Source organism: Schistocerca gregaria, chromosome 9, assembly GCF_023897955.1.
Source record: "Schistocerca gregaria isolate iqSchGreg1 chromosome 9, iqSchGreg1.2, whole genome shotgun sequence".
Classification (NCBI taxonomy): Eukaryota; Metazoa; Arthropoda; class Insecta; order Orthoptera; family Acrididae; genus Schistocerca; species Schistocerca gregaria.
The window spans coordinates 179,047,356-179,063,392 of NC_064928.1; the positions used below are offsets into that span (position 1 = coordinate 179,047,356).

Sequence of the window (16,037 nt, forward strand, 5' to 3'; positions counted from 1 at the left end):
GGAAAAACGAACACTTAAATCCTTCCTACCACAGATTTCTTTTATTTTATTGTGAATGTCATTGCACCTCATGTAGGTGGGCACCAAAAAAATATTTTCACACTCTGAGGAAAAACATGGTAGTTTAAATTTCGCTAAAAGATCCTGCAAAATAAAAAAGTTTTATTTTATTGATTGCCTTCCCAATTCAAGTATCATATCCCAGTCGCTCTCTCCTCTACTTCCCTATGATACAAAACTATCTGCACTACTTTGAACTTTTTCGATGTCCACTGCCAATCCTCATGCGGCTATCACACCGCACTGCAGTACTCCAGAAGAGATCGGACCATAGTGGTGTAAGCAGTCTCTTTAATAGACCTGTTGCATCTCGAAGTGTTTTGTCAACAAATCCCCGTCTTTGATTTACTTTCCCCACAACATTGTCTATGTGATAGTTCCAGCTTAAGTTATTCGTAACTGCAACCCTTAAGTATTTTTATCAGTTTACAGTTGATTAAATTAAAATGAACTTACAGCCCTTAGCTTTGTGTGATTTTCGTGTAGCCTAAATTTAGGTGATTCCTTTTAGCACTCATATGGCCTATTTCACACTTTTCATTACTTAGAGTCAATTGCCACTTTTTGCACAATACAGGTATCTTGTCTAAATCATTTTGCAGGTGGTTCTCATCATCTGGTGATTCTGCAAGACGGTGAATGACAGTATGATCTGCAAACTGTCTAAGAAGCCTTCTCAGATTTGCTCCTAAATCATTTATGTAGATCAGCAATATCAAAAGGCTTATAACGCTTCCTTGGGGAACACCAGATGTTACTTCAGTTTCACTCGACGATTTTCCATAAGTTACTACGGATAGGAAATCACGAATTCAGTCTCATAAATTAATCTACACTCCATGGGGATGCAACTGATTAAAAGCCACTGGTAAGGACCAGTGTCAAAAGCCTTCTGGAAATTTAAAACTGTGGAATCATGTTGACATCCCCGATAGATAACACTCACTACTTCGAAGAACGATATTTTCTGAATCCGTGTTGGCTATTTGTCAATAAATCGTTTCTGGGGTACTTCATAATTTTCGAACACAGTATATGTCCCAAAATCCCACTGCAAATCGACGTTAGTGACATGGGTCTCTAATTCAACAGATTACTCCCATTTTCTTTCTTGGATACTGGTGTGACTTGAGCAACTTTCCAGTCTCTAGGTACACACCTTTCGACGAGAAAGCTGTTGTATTTGATTGCTAAGTATGACTGTACTGTATCAGCGTACTCTGAAAAAAAAAAAACCTGACTGGGATACATGCTAGATCGGTAACCCTGCCTTTATTAAGTGACTAACGCTACTGCCATAAACGTATGGGAATTGTATATACGTCCTAATCACCTTCTCTCCCTTCTATGCCCATCTCCTCTTCCACTACTCTTTGTCCATCTCTTCCTCCTGCCCCCTCTGCCTGTCCACCACCTCCTTCTCATCCTCCATCATCAACTCCTTCGCCGTCGCCTTCTCTCTTCATCTCCTCATACATCATCTCTCTCTGTCCATCTCTCCTTTCGTTATCTCCATTTCCTCCCCACACTCTGTTCCTCTTCCCATCTCTCTCTGTCCATCTCTCCTTTCGTTATCTTCATTTCCTCCCCACACTCTGTTCCTCTTCCCATCTCTCTCGGGCCTTAAGCATGTGAGTGTGTGTGTTGTCCTTAGGTTAGTTAGGTATAAGTAGTTTTAAGTTCTACGGGACTGATGACGTCAGAAGTTCCATAATGCTCAGAGCCATTTGAACCATTTTGAACCTTAAGCCTTATTTATTGTTACTGAAAAAATAGTTCAAATGGCTCTGAGCACTATGGGACTTAACATCTGAGATCATCAGTCTCCTCGAAGAGAACTACTTAAACCTAAATAACCTAAGGACATCACACACATCCATGCCCGAGGCAGGATTCGAACCTGCGACCGTAGTGGTCGCGCGTTTCCAGATTTTGAAGCGCCCAGAACCGCTCGGCCATTCCTGCCGGCTGTTACTAAAAATTCAGATTCCATTGTAGTATTCTAATCATAAACCAATAAGCCAGGAATAAAACTTTCCTGTTTTCTGTGGCAACTGACTGTGAGGAAGAAAACAAAACGGCACATTGTTACGTATTGAATGTATCATGTGTATAAAACTAAAAATAATATATATGTTTGAGAAACAATTCGCCTAAAGGTGTAAATATCCTACCATCATAGTTAAAACTGAGTGCAAAACAACACCACATTTTCACGGCTCAGCACATTACAGTATTCACAGTCTCGCAGTCAGGTTTAAAACAAACCTGTCCATTGTTGGTTACAAAAAATATAGTCTATGTCTGACTCAATATTTATCAGAAATGCGCGTAAAAATTTGAAGTTAATCGGTCAAGTAAGTTTAGAGATTTTTGGCAACAACTTTTCTCCTTTCTAAATTACATATACATTCGTAAGCAAAAACATTATGACCATTGCCCACCGCGGCGACAGATAGCGCCTGGTGGCGTTATGGCACGTGGCGCGGTAACAAAAGTACGTAAAAGGACCAGACACGGACGGGGAATCACCCCAGCGAAGATATGGGCTGCAAACTGCAAATCCCCTGAGATAAGCGACTTTGACAAACGACAGATTATTTTTACGCAGGGCCTGTGAACGATTATTGTCGCAAAACGGCCAAACTGGTCGAATGTTCAGGTGCTGCTGTCTTGAGCATCTTCGCTGATAGGTAGGAGGGCATCGAAACTACCACTAGGCGCCAAGTGGTTGGACGTCCAAAACTCTTCACAGAGCGTTGGGTTCGGAGGCTTGTCTGCTCTGTAAAGTAGGATAGGTGGCAATCTATGGCATCTCTACGAAAGAGCGCAATGAAAGTGCACGCACTTGTGTTTCGGAGCACACCGTGCGTTGTTGAACATGTAGCTCCGCAGCAGACCATCCCTACACGCCCGCATGTTGACCCAACGACATCGTCAGTTACTTTCAATGTGCACGGGACCATCGGAATTCGACCGTCGATCAATGGAAAAGTGTAGGCTCTCCGGGTGCAGCACATTTTTCCTACACTAGGTCGCTGGTCGTCTCCACGAACACCTTCATCGAGGTGAACGGCGACTTTAAGCACGCAGTTCGCCAAGGATACAGGTTGATTGGAGCAGTGTTATGGTAGGAGACATTCTCCTGCGCTTGCAAGGGACCTGTGGTAGTAATCGAGGACACGGAGACAACTGCTAACCACCTGAATCTCTTCATACTTGATGTCTTCCCCCATGGCGATGTCATCTTTCAGCAGTACCGTTAACCGTACCTCCGAGCCAGAATCGTGCAACAGTGGTTTGAATAGCATGAACTTACGTTGATATTTCGGCGACCAAATTCACCTGATGTAAAACCTTCGCAACCAATCTGTGTCGCTATCGGGCGCCATCACCGTGTACATAAATAGGGCTCCTTTATCTACGCTAATTACGACCTGTGCCTAGACTACACTGATGCGCCATAGAAGCGTATTGGCATGCGTATTCAAATACAGAGCTACGTAAACAGGCAGAATAACAAGTTCAAATGGTTCAAATGACTCTGAGAACTATGGGGCTCAACTGCTGTGGTCATTAGTCCCCTAGAACTTAGACCTACTTAAACCTAACTAACGTAAGGACATCACACACATCCATGCCCGAGGCAGGATTCGAACCTGCGACCGTAGTAGTCGCACTGTTCCAGACTGCGCGCCTAGAACCGCGAGACCACCGCGGCCGGGAGAATAACAAGTGTCTGGTGCAGTAGTTAGTTCGATTATTGCTGCTACAAAGGCAGGTTATCAAGATTTAAGTGAGTTTGAACGTGGTGTTATAGTTGGCGCACGAGCGATCTCAGTCTGGCATCTGATTTACCGACGATTAATTTTATATGGTCATTCCATTTTAAATAAAAAATGGTTCAATGGCTCTGAGCACTATGGGACTTAACTTCTGAGGTCATCAGTCCCCTAGAACTTAGAACTACTTCATCCTAACTAACCTAAGGACATCACACACACCCATGCCCGAGGCAGGATTCGAACCTACGACCGTAGCGGTCACGCTGTTCCAGACTGTAGCCCCTAGAACCGCTCGGCCATCCTGGCCGGCGTTTTTAAATCATTCCTAATGCCTACTCCGATATAATTTATGGAATTAACTGCTTCCATTTGCTGACCTGCCACATTGTAGCTAAATGATAAAGGATCTTTCTGTCTATGTATTCGCAGCACATTACACTTGTCTACATTGAGATTCAATTGCCATTGCCTGCACCATGCGTCAATTCGTTGCACATCCTCCTGCATTTCAATACAATTTTCCATTATTACAACCTCTCGATATACTACAGCATCATCCGCAGAAAGCCTCAGTAAACTTGCGATGTTATCCACAAGGTCATTTATGTATATTGTAAATAGCAACGGTCCTACGACATCCCCTACGGCACACCTGGAATCATTCGTGCTTCGGAAGGCTTCTCTCCATTGAGAATGACATGCTGCGTTCTGTTATCTAGGAACTCTTCAATCCAATGACACAATTGGTCTGATTGTGCATATGCTCTTGTTTCGTTCATTAAACGACTGTGCGGAACTGTATCAAACGCATTGTGGAAGTCAAGAAACACGGCATCTACCTGGGAGCCACTGTCTATGGCCCTCTGAGTCTCGTGGACGATTAGTGCGAGCTGTGTCTCAGCAGATGTTTGCAATTTCGTATTGCATTGGGGACTAGGAGTCAGCCCAATGAAACAGTGTTCATCAAGCCTTCCAAACGACACCAGTGTCGACAGAAAACGTCGATTTGTTTACTGTTATAAACAAATGATCTTCAAAGCTGTATTTCACGTGCCCATTTCTTACAACGTTTCCAGATTAGTCTAGCGTGAGTCTTGTTTCATCGGTATGTATAGACCTGGGACAGTAAAAAACGTATATAAACAAGTATTCGAGCACCGACAGCACTAACCTGGCCCACGCCTTTTGCTACCGTCAACCACCTTGCGCTACTGAGTCACAGTTTGTTTAGTGTTTATTCTTCGCGTTTTACTGTCGCTGTTAATATCTATCGATAAAACGAATAACGGACTATACTCATTAACAATAGTTTTGTTCGTAACGGGAAATAAACCGATGCTTTCGGTTCTTTACATATGATCAGAATTGGGTTGTAAGGTGTCAGGCAAATCCAACACCTTACATGAAAACCCTGACATGATAAGCAAATCCAGTAGAATGTCACATAGCTCCGAATAAATCGTGACATTAAATTAACCAAAGTAATACGAGTAACGAGTGAGCAAATGGAATACCACAGACTAACACAAGAATGCCTAAATGCATGTCGTACCTTCCCACCGTGAGGCAGATGCAGTTCCGAGGGGAGAAACGAGGACAGAAGCCGAGAGCAGAACCGTGTTAAGCTAGATAAGGGAGGGGATGGGCACCCACGCCACGAGCTTACCTGTACAACTATACAACCCGCACGTTTTAGCGTGAGGCTTTTTCGCGTCTCAGGTATGTCAAGGACCACCCCCAGCCCATGTCAAAAGCTAGAGCCCTCCAGAAAAGCAGTATAGATCTTACGATAACACAAAAAAGGGCCACTACCACCAGCAAGTTTTAGCGTGAGACTTTTTCGCGTGTCTGTTACATTTGGATCACTCCCCAGCCCATGTTAAAAGATAGAGCCCTCCAGAAGAGCAGTATAGCTCTCACGATAACGCTGAAAGGACCACACCAGCTGCAGGTTTTAGCGTGAGACTTTTTAGCGTCTCTGTTACGTTGCAAAGTTTAAAAACATTGCCCCACCACGAAAAGTATAACGTTTCTCATTGGATAGGCAGAATTTTTGTAGGCGGAGCTTAAGGTTGAGACCCTGATTGGTCAGATGAAAACATAGCCAGATAGTTTTTTTTTAAACTAACTTCGGTAAATTGTAGTAAGGAGAAGTTAGAGGAGAGTTGGTTCCGAGACGGCGAGCTGGACGGCTGGAGTGCCGGCCGCTGTCGCCCTGACGCTGCCTAAACACCGACAAGGTAATGAACGCACGCGATGCCGCATTTTTGAGCGCATAAGGCTTCACTCAGAACTGCAGAAGTCTCATCTGTTACGCCCCCTTTTTGCGTAATACAAGTGTCGATCGTTAATTAAAACTCATCGTGTTCACATTTGCCACTTGAAGTAAAAATCTGAAACGCGATGATTTTTCTTTTATATAGTTATTGAGAAGCCACATCAGCCACTGTAATTTACGACAAGTTAGATAAGTAATTAAAGATAATTGAGGGTCACTGTAGACCATTTTGATAGTTTTTTCTTCTGTGAAACTTAAATTTAACCTAGATTATAGATGTGATATGGCATAGGTCATCCTTCGATCGATTGTAGAACTTGGAAACCCATTCAGGGAATATTCGTTCACATTTTTGTTGAACGCAGTTGGTTTTTACCATCCTGTATTAAAACATTTCCTTTTATTAATAGTGCAATTTACAAACGATGTTTTGTGATTAGAATAAATTTCCAATGGTAAACTCAACTGCTTTTTCGACGTTATTTTACCAGGTAACTAAAAATAGGAAAGCCTTGAACCCTTTCCACTAAATTTAGTTAGTATTAAGATTCTTTTACAGGGAGTGCAGTGGAGCTGACGCTGAGATCATTTAGTATTTGGTTATATCATCGCTAGTCTCACTGAACTCTTCTGAATTCTACATATCATGTGCGGTCTGGCGTCTCCTTACCAGCAACAGGTCCCAGGTTCAAATTAGTTAATTCCCTAAAAAACACGCTCAGAGCGTCGTTGCGCGAAAGTGGTAGGGAGACACGATATAGAACAAACAGACACCACCATGAATGTTTAGAGGGTATTATCCCAGATTTCGAGCCAAAGTTTCATTGTGGAAACTGTTGAAAGCATCTCGCATTGAAGTTCTCGATAAATTTCGAGCTTCTGTGAAACTTCACCAATCTTGGGACTTGGCATTGTTTTAAAATTTTTCACGCTTTTTCCGATCCTACTTTAACAATGTCCTGACCTGTTTTGTGCAACGCGAGGGTCTCTTATGATTTGCCGTCGATGTTATTGCTGTGAGTTCAAACTACATGTGGGCTACGCTTTCACAATCATATTGTAAGGAGTGAAAACTATCACTTCGCAAACCATCAAGTGAATTTTTATCTACTTTATTAAACAGATGTACACTCCTGGAAATTGAAATAAGAACACCGTGAATTCATTGTCCCAGGAAGTGGAAACTTTATTGACACATTCCTGGGGTCAGACACATCACATGATCACACTGACAGAACCACAGGCACATAGACACAGGCAACAGAGCATGCACAATGTTGGCACTAGTACAGTGTATATCCACCTTTCGCAGCAATGCAGGCTGCTATTCTCCCATGGAGACGATCGTAGAGATGCTGGATGTAGTCCTGTGGGACGGCTTGCCATGCCATTTCCACCTGGCGCCTCAGTTGGACCAGCGTTCGTGCTGGACGTGCAGACCGCGTGAGACGACGCTTCATCCAGTCCCAAACATGCTCAATGTGGGACAGATCCGGAGATCTTGCTGGCCAGGGTAGTTGACTTACACCTTCTAGAGCACGTTGGGTGGCACGGGATACATGCGGACGTGCATTGTCCTGTTGGAACAGCAAGTTCCCTTGCCGGTCTAGGAATGGTAGAACGATGGGTTCGATGACGGTTTGGATGTACCGTGCACTATTCAGTGTCCCCTCGACGATCACCAGAGGTGTACGGCCAGTGTAGGAGATCGCTCCCCACACCATGACGCCGGGTGTTGGCCCTGTGTGCCTCGGTCGTATGCAGTCCTGATTGTGGCGCTCACCCGTACGGCGCCAAACACGCATACGACGCAGAAGCGACTCTCATTACTGAAGACGACACGTCTCCATTCGTCCCTCCATTCACGCCTGTCGCGACACCACTGGAGGCGGGCTGCACGATGTTGGGGCGTGAGCGGATACGGCCTAACGGTGTGCGGGACCGTAGCCCAGCTTCATGGAGACGGTTGCGAATGGTCCTCACCGATACCCCAGGAGCAACAGTGCCCCTAATTTGCTGGGAAGTGGCGGTGCGGTCCCCTACGGCACTGCGTAGGATCCTACGGTCTTGGCGTGCATCCGTGCGTCGCTGCGGTCCGGTCCCAGGTCGACGGGCACGTGCACCTTCCGCCGACCACTGGCGACAACATCGATGTGCTGTGGAGACCTCACGCCCCAAGTGTGGAGCAATTCGGCGGTACGTCCACCCGGCTTCCCGCATGCCCACTATACGCCGTCGCTCAAAGTCCGTCAACTGCACATACGGTTCACGTCCACGCTGTCGCGGCATGCTACCAGTGTTAAAGACTGCGATGGAGCTCCGTATGCCACGGCAAACTGGCTGACACTGACGGCGGCGGTGCACAAATGCTGCGCAGCTAGCGCCATTCGACGGCCAACACCGCGGTTCCTGGTGTGTCCGCTGTGCCGTGCGTGTTATCATTGCTTGTACAGCCCTCTCGCAATGTCCGGAGCAAGTATGGTGGGTCTGACACACCGGTGTCAATGTGTTCTTTTTTCCATTTCCAGGAGTGTATTTTGTGTATGTTTTCGATTGGTCTTGATGATACGTTATTCAGTCACGCTACGACAAGCTTCTTGTCACTAATACCTCTATCCGTCACGATGTTCCCTGTTTGCTCAGGATTATTTGTTGCGAAGAGGCCATGTATGTTTCCGCAACCATGTACACTTGAAGTGGGCTCCTGAACTACCTATTCAAAGCAATTTCCTGATAAAGTACTCAATACGATTCTGGACGACAATTTATGCACACCACCGACTTTAAACATGTATTTTTGATAACAATCTGAGGGTAGAATGAGATTTTCATTCGGCCGGGGTGACCGAGCGGTTCTAGGCGCTACAGTCTGGAATCGCGCGACCGCTATGGTTGAAGGTTCGAGTTCTGCCTCGGACATGGATGTGTGTGATGTCCTTAGGTTAGTTAGGTTTAAGTAGTTCTAAGTCTAGGTGACTGAGGACCTCAGAAGATGAGTCCCATAGTGCTCAGAGCCATTTGAACCATTTGAGATTTTCACTCTGCACCGGAGTGAGCGCTGATATGAAACTTCCTGGCAGATTAAAACTGTGTGCCGGACCGAGACTCGAACTCGGGATCTTTGCCTTTCGCAGGCAAGTGCTCTACCATCTGAGCTATCCAAGCACGACTCACGCCCGTCCTCACAGCTTCACTCCTGCCAGTACCTTCTCTCCTACCTTCCAAACTTCACAGAAGCTCTCCTGCGAACCAGGTTTAACACATTACGTGACTCGCCAGATGAGGTGAAACCTTCCTGTCCATGCACTGCCTATCTCAGTGACCTTGTGCATATGCTCCTGTTTCGTTCATTAAACGAGTGTGCGGAACTGTATCAAACGCATTGTGGAAGTCAAGAAACACGCCATCTACCTGGGAGCATTCGCAATTACTCATGTTGTTGGGTCATCATGGGAAGACTGCTGCAGAACCCCACGTTCAACAATTTGCGCTGCACGGCGTGTTGTGCAGCACGTGTGTCTGCAACAGCATTCGACTCTATCGACCAATCTGCCACAGATCACCATGTGTCTTGCTTTGCAGAATGGTCCAGCTTCCGACTTCCAGATTCTGAGATGATGAGCGGATATCCAACACCTTGCTAGCTTCTCACGTTTCCAGCGTTCTTCAGCCACTTCCCATAGAGGCTCACAACAGTTATACGTAAACAGACGACCAGCTTCCCCGTTTCCCGAACCCTCCGCTGAACCACAACAATCAGCCTTTTGACAATGACGTTTTATCAGTGGATTTCACCATTTGTGTCCCACACCATCACTAGAATTATTGTCCATTCGTATTGCTCTGTTTACATATGTTGTTTGACACGTAACGCGACTGCAGCTCCACGAGCAGGCCTTTAGCCACGTGGTAACCAGCGGTCATAATGTTTTGTTTACATTTGAAATTCCAGACTGCCGAGGTATGACCTGCTGGGAGATGCAGTTGTGAAGCGTATAGCGCAGAAGCACGGCAAGACCACTGCCCAGGTACTGATCCGCTTCCTCATGCAGCTGGAGGTCGCTGTCATTCCCAAGAGCTCAAACCCCGCTCGCGTTAAAGAGAACTTCACGGTGAGTATGCACCAGTATGATGCTGTGCAGAATTTATTGTAATCTGCGTTTCCTCTAAAAGGATCTCCCTGGTTTGGAAAACTCCAGAAGTAACACTTCTATGGAAGTTATTAAGAGAAGTAACACATTTTACTTGGTCTATATGAAGCCTAACCCTAGCATACTTAGCGTTTCTATAAAGGGTGGCAGCAAAATATCTGTTGCCGAGTTTGTACGACATTAAGTCAGTTGTAAATAAATAGACAGTGTTTCTATTACTTGATGTAGAAATACGGCATAAGTATGGATAACATAAAAGGGCGAGGGTAACTGTTGGTAATAAGGAGGCAAAAAACGGGTTAAAAGAATGACATAGAAGAAATGAAAACAGTTGGAGGGGATCATAGTGGGATAATGTCATTATAGTAGAGCTGCGCCAGTAACAAGCAGATCCTCTGGTTAAAAGAGGTGTGCAGAAATGTATTAAAGCAACAGTTGCTAAATGGAGAACACAGATGGCATAATGTAGTAATATTGCCGTAACTGGGGCAACAAACAGTTCCTGCAATGAAAGGAGGTAGGTGGTAATATAGTAATGTGACATTTACGTTCAATGATGGGATGGTAATAAGAGGAGTAATAGAAAAAAATAGGAGTGAAGCAACGAACCAAAGGGGATTATGAATTTACAATGAAACGAATCCCCTTAGCTGCAAACAGGCGTTGACATAAGTCAACGGGGACAGCTGAAAATGTGTGCCCCGACCGGGACTCGAAGTCGGGATCTCCTGTTTTCATGGCAGACGCTCTATCCATCTGAGCCACCGAGGAGGATAGTGCGACTGCTGGGATTTATCACTGGCACTCCTCCCAGGAGAGCCACATTCGCAACTTATAGTACCGCACCACATTCAATATGTCCGAAAGAACAGATGCCATCTTCATATATACACTCCTGGAAATGGAAAAAAGAACACATTGATACCGGTGTGTCAGACCCACCATACTTGCTCCGGACATTGCGAGAGGGCTGTACAAGCAATGATCACACGCACGGCACAGCGGACACACCAGGAACTGCGGTGTTGGCCGTCGAATGGCGCTAGCTGCGCAGCATTTGTGCACCGCCGCCGTCAGTGTCAGCCAGTTTGCCGTGGCATACGGAGCTCCATCGCAGTCTTTAACACTGGTAGCATGCCGCGACAGCGTGGACGTGAACCGTATGTGCAGTTGACGGACTTTGAGCGAGGGCGTATAGTGGGCATGCGGGAGGCCGGGTGGACGTACCGCCGAATTGCTCAACACGTGGGGCGTGAGGTCTCCACAGTACATCGATGTTGTCGCCAGTGGTCGGCGGAAGGTGCACGTGCCCATCGACCTGGGACCGGACCGCAGCGACGCACGGATGCACGCCAAGACCGTAGGATCCTACGCAGTGCCGTAGGGGACCGCACCGCCACTTCCCAGCAAATTAGGGACACTGTTGCTCCTGGGGTATCGGTGAGGACCATTCGCAACCGTCTCCATGAAGCTGGGCTACGGTCCTGCACACCGTTAGGCCGTCTTCCGCTCACGCCCCAACATCGTGCAGCCCGCCTCCAGTGGTGTCGCGACAGGCGTGAATGGAGGGACGAATGGAGACGTGTCGTCTTCAGCGATGAGAGTCGCTTCTTCCTTGGTGCCAATGATGGTCGTATGCGTGTTTGGCGCCGTGCAGGTGAGCGCTACAATCAGGACTGCATACGACCGAGGCACACAGGGCCAACACCCGGCATCATGGTGTGGGGAGCGATCTCCTACACTGGCCGTACACCTCTGGTGATCGTCGAGGGGACACTGAATAGTGCACGGTACATCCAAACCGTCATCGAACCCATCGTTCTATCATTCCTAGACCGGCAAGGGAACTTGCTGTTCCAACAGGACAATGCACGTCCGCATGTACCTTGTGCCTCCCAACGTGCTCTAGAAGGTGTAAGTCAACTACCCTGGCCAGCAAGATCTCCGGACCTGTCCCCCATTGAGCATGTTTGGGACTGGATGAAGCGTCGTCTCACGCGGTCTGCACGTCCAGCACGAACGCTGGTCCAACTGAGGCGCCAGGTGGAAATGGCATGGAAAGCCGTTCCACAGGACTACATCCAGCATCTCTATGATCGTCTCCATGGGAGAATAGCAGCCTGCATTGCTGCGAAAGGTGGATATACACTGTACTAGTGCCGACATTGTGCATGCTCTGTTGCCTGTGTCTATGTGCCTGTGGTGCTGTCAGTGTGTTCATGTGATGTATCTGACCCCAGGAATGTGTCAATAAAGTTTCCCCTTCCTGGGACAATGAATTCACGGTGTTCTTGTCTCAATTTCCAGGAGTGTATATAAAGGGGATTATGGTGGAATAATTGAGTAACATTGGTATAATTGACGACAGCACCTGGATCAAGAGGTTAAATGGTGGGTAAGGCAGACAGTGATACATGGAGGTGACAGACGGTTAACGCAGTAACGCAAGGTAATGAGCGACGATTAGCGAGTCTAATATGTAAGGGTAACATGGGGTGTTAAAGCAGAAACACAGGGAAATGAGTCTCGATAAATGGGTGCAGTTTGGTCTGCACCAGTGCTGTGTGTTCAGTCCACTCTGTGGACTCAGCTCTAGAGTCTATTACATCCATGAGGACATTACAACAGTCATGTTGTCTCACTGTTATCTACATGCTCCAGTATTTACTCATTGTTGTATATTGTCCTCTTGAATCGCGGTTCTAGACTCTACAGTCTGGAAACGCGCGACCGCTACGGTCGCAGGTTCGAATCCTGTCTCGGGCATGGATGTGTGTGATGTCCTTAGGTTAGGTAGGTTTATGTAGTTCTAAGTTCTAGGAGACTGATGACCTCAGATGTTAAGTCCCATAGTGCTCAGAGCCATTTGAACCTCTTGAATTCACTAGTGCTACCCCACAATCTCCTGTGATTTCTATTGATCCTGCTTCCAAAGTTGCTTTCAAGTTTTGAATGACAGTAAAATATCTGCTGGTGGAAAAAACTAGTGGGACCATGATGCAGGAAAACTCGTCGGAAACGAAAGTGCAACGGTGCAGTGGAACTTCAGACAGATCGGAAAGCGAAAAACAACTGCCAGTTCCACCGAATTTCACGTAAATTCTTATCTCACATCCGAAATGAGTTGCTTAGCCTGTAAAACTTTTGCTAATTAAAATAATAAATATTTTACAAACTTTCAGGTATTTGATTTCGAGCTCTCTCCAGAAGACATGGAAGCCCTGGAGGCGTTGGACAAGGGACGTAAAGGCAGACTGGGAAGCGAACACTCCCAACCTGGGTAACTATATCATAGTATTTTATTCACATTATAATTTATTACGTCTTTCCAATAAAGTATTTGTTCGCTTAACTCATCTACTTTCACACTTGATTATTACACCCTTTAAACTTATTCTGTAGGAACAAGAACTACAAGACGCTATATAAAAAAACTACTAGGCACTAACTCAAATAGATGCAACAAAATCTTAGACATTTCGATTAAAAAGTAATGAGTGCCTGATTAATATTAATCGTAATAATTGCCGGCCGGAGTGGCCGAGCGGTTCTAGCCGCTACAGTGTGAAACTGCGCTACCGCTACGGTCGCAGGTTCGAATCCTGTCTCGGGCATGGATGTGTGTGATGTCCTTAGGTTAGTTAGGTTTAAGTAGTTCTAAGTTCTAGGGGACTGATGACCTCAGAAGTTAAGTCCCATAGTGCTCAGAGCCTTTTTTTTTAATAAGTGTCTGATTAATATTGATCGTAATAATTATAATAATGAAACTTCTTGCCAGATTAAAACTGTGTGCCAGACCTAGACTAGAACTCGGGACCTTTGCCTTCTCGGGCAAGTGGTCTACCATTTCTTTCTTTCTTTTTTTTTCGTTGTGCTTGGTCTGGGCGGACGTCACAAGACATCCGTGTATCATTGATTGCTTCACTCAGGTTGTTATTACTACAGCCCTCTGACCGAACACGCTGAGCTACCGTGCCGGCATAATTTGTGCTGCAACCGGGACTCGAACCGGGGTTCCATCTGAGCTACGCAAGCACGACTCAGGCCCCTCCCCAGAACTTCAGTTCCGCCAGTACCTCGTCTCCTACATTCCAAACTTCACAGAAGCTCTCCTGGGAAACCGAGTTCGAATCTCGATCTGGCACACAGTTTTGATCTGCCAGGAAGTTTAAAATAACCGCACACTCCGCTGTAGAGTGAAAATCTCATTCGGTAATAATGATAAAAACATCAGAGGAACATAGTTATAAAACAGGAACATAAAAACCAACGGGATCAAAGCCGGAATGGAGGAATTGGCATAATAACCGAAGTGCAGATTCCGCACGTAAGCCGAGAAACCAATAGACCGCATCTTGAGCTGTTACTAGTAACACCTCTCAGGTTATTACAAGCAGAGGCACAATGGTGTGGAAGAAATGATCCACCGGAACTTGTGCCAAAATTGCCATCTTCTGATGGCAAGTAAGTGGTGGAACCACAAAACGGTAGAGACAGTCGAACACAAACGTGCCAAACTACCGTGCGACTTCCGACTGCAGACAGATGGAATGCTGACAAACAGTTCACCAGAAATCACAGCAGTGAAGAAACAGAATCTGTAGATCATCTATCTTAGGTGATAGCAGAATCGACAAAAAATTAGTTAAAAACTTACCAAATACGATGATTTGAAAATCGAACTACAGTAACTCTGACGTGAAGGTGGTCCCACTGGAGCAGTGCCAGAAGAACGTAGTGGGTCCTTGAAGAGCACTAGTCCTGATTACGTCACGCAGTGCCTGAGACTTGCAAGTTGTCTGGCTAGTGATAACATACAAAATCTAGCGAAGTGATTTCATTTGCTGAGTCTTTTTGCAAAAAAAATCAATAGTAATAAAATTATTCCCTCATTAATAGCCTCTGCTTTTATTGATCCTTTTGGAACTGTCACATTTCTGTTCCAGGAGCGGGAGGCATCCTGAATGGCCGTGGTTTGAACCCTACTAGTAGGGAAGAAGACTACTATCAACAGCAGTCTAGCTGCGACTGAAACGTACCTGTGTTAGAAAATGCTCAGTTATATTGCAACTTGTTTTAATGACGTTAAATTCGTGACAATAAATCGTGTACTACAACAGAAATCACTACGAAACCACGACAGGCCATTTTAATTATTTATCGACATTGGAATAAAAAAAAATTCCATTCAGTTTCCAAGATTGAAAATAATTTGGTTTTTACTACCATAAATGTTTGCCTTGTAAACATGTCAGTACTGATTACTATGTAACTATGTACTATGTACTATGTATTCCCACATTAACGATTTAATTCCAGTACACGTCTGCCCTCGCAGCTACATCCTCTAGCGTAATTGTAAAGAGATAGATAGAGTTTAACCTAGTGTGTAGCACGTGGGACGGTCGACCCAAATTTGAATAGTTCAGCTGACCCCGTAATCAAATTGTAACCTTCTTTCGTTATGTTAAGCGATATGAACTTGTTCTTGTTATTCTGGGGTAAAAAGAATTAAATTAAATTAATTGTTGAACTGGTAATCACTAAAGTGCTTTTGATATACTTTACTGCAAAACGCAGAAAGCAGAAACAATAAACTATAATAAACATTATCCTCTGTATGATGAGAGAAGTGGCAATTGACCCTGCATAAAGAAAAGTGTGAAGTTATTCACCTGAGTACTAACAGAAATCCGCTAAATTTCGATTACGCGATAAGTCACACAAATCTGAAGGCTGTAAATTCAACTGAATATTTAAGGA

At 45.4% G+C, this 16,037-nt stretch overlaps 1 protein-coding gene across 1 annotated transcript in view; it reads left to right on the plus strand.

Moving 5' to 3' along the window:
* LOC126291893 (1,5-anhydro-D-fructose reductase-like) overlaps positions 1-15,769 on the plus strand; it is a 52,866-nt gene extending 37,097 nt beyond the window's left edge. The window contains exons 5-7 of the mRNA XM_049985622.1: positions 10,076-10,235; positions 13,457-13,554; positions 15,221-15,769. Of these exons, the coding sequence (XP_049841579.1) occupies positions 10,076-10,235; positions 13,457-13,554; positions 15,221-15,263 (301 nt within the window). The 3' untranslated portion in view covers positions 15,264-15,769. The remainder of the gene's footprint in view (positions 1-10,075; positions 10,236-13,456; positions 13,555-15,220) is intronic.
* Positions 15,770-16,037: the final 268 nt, after the last annotated feature.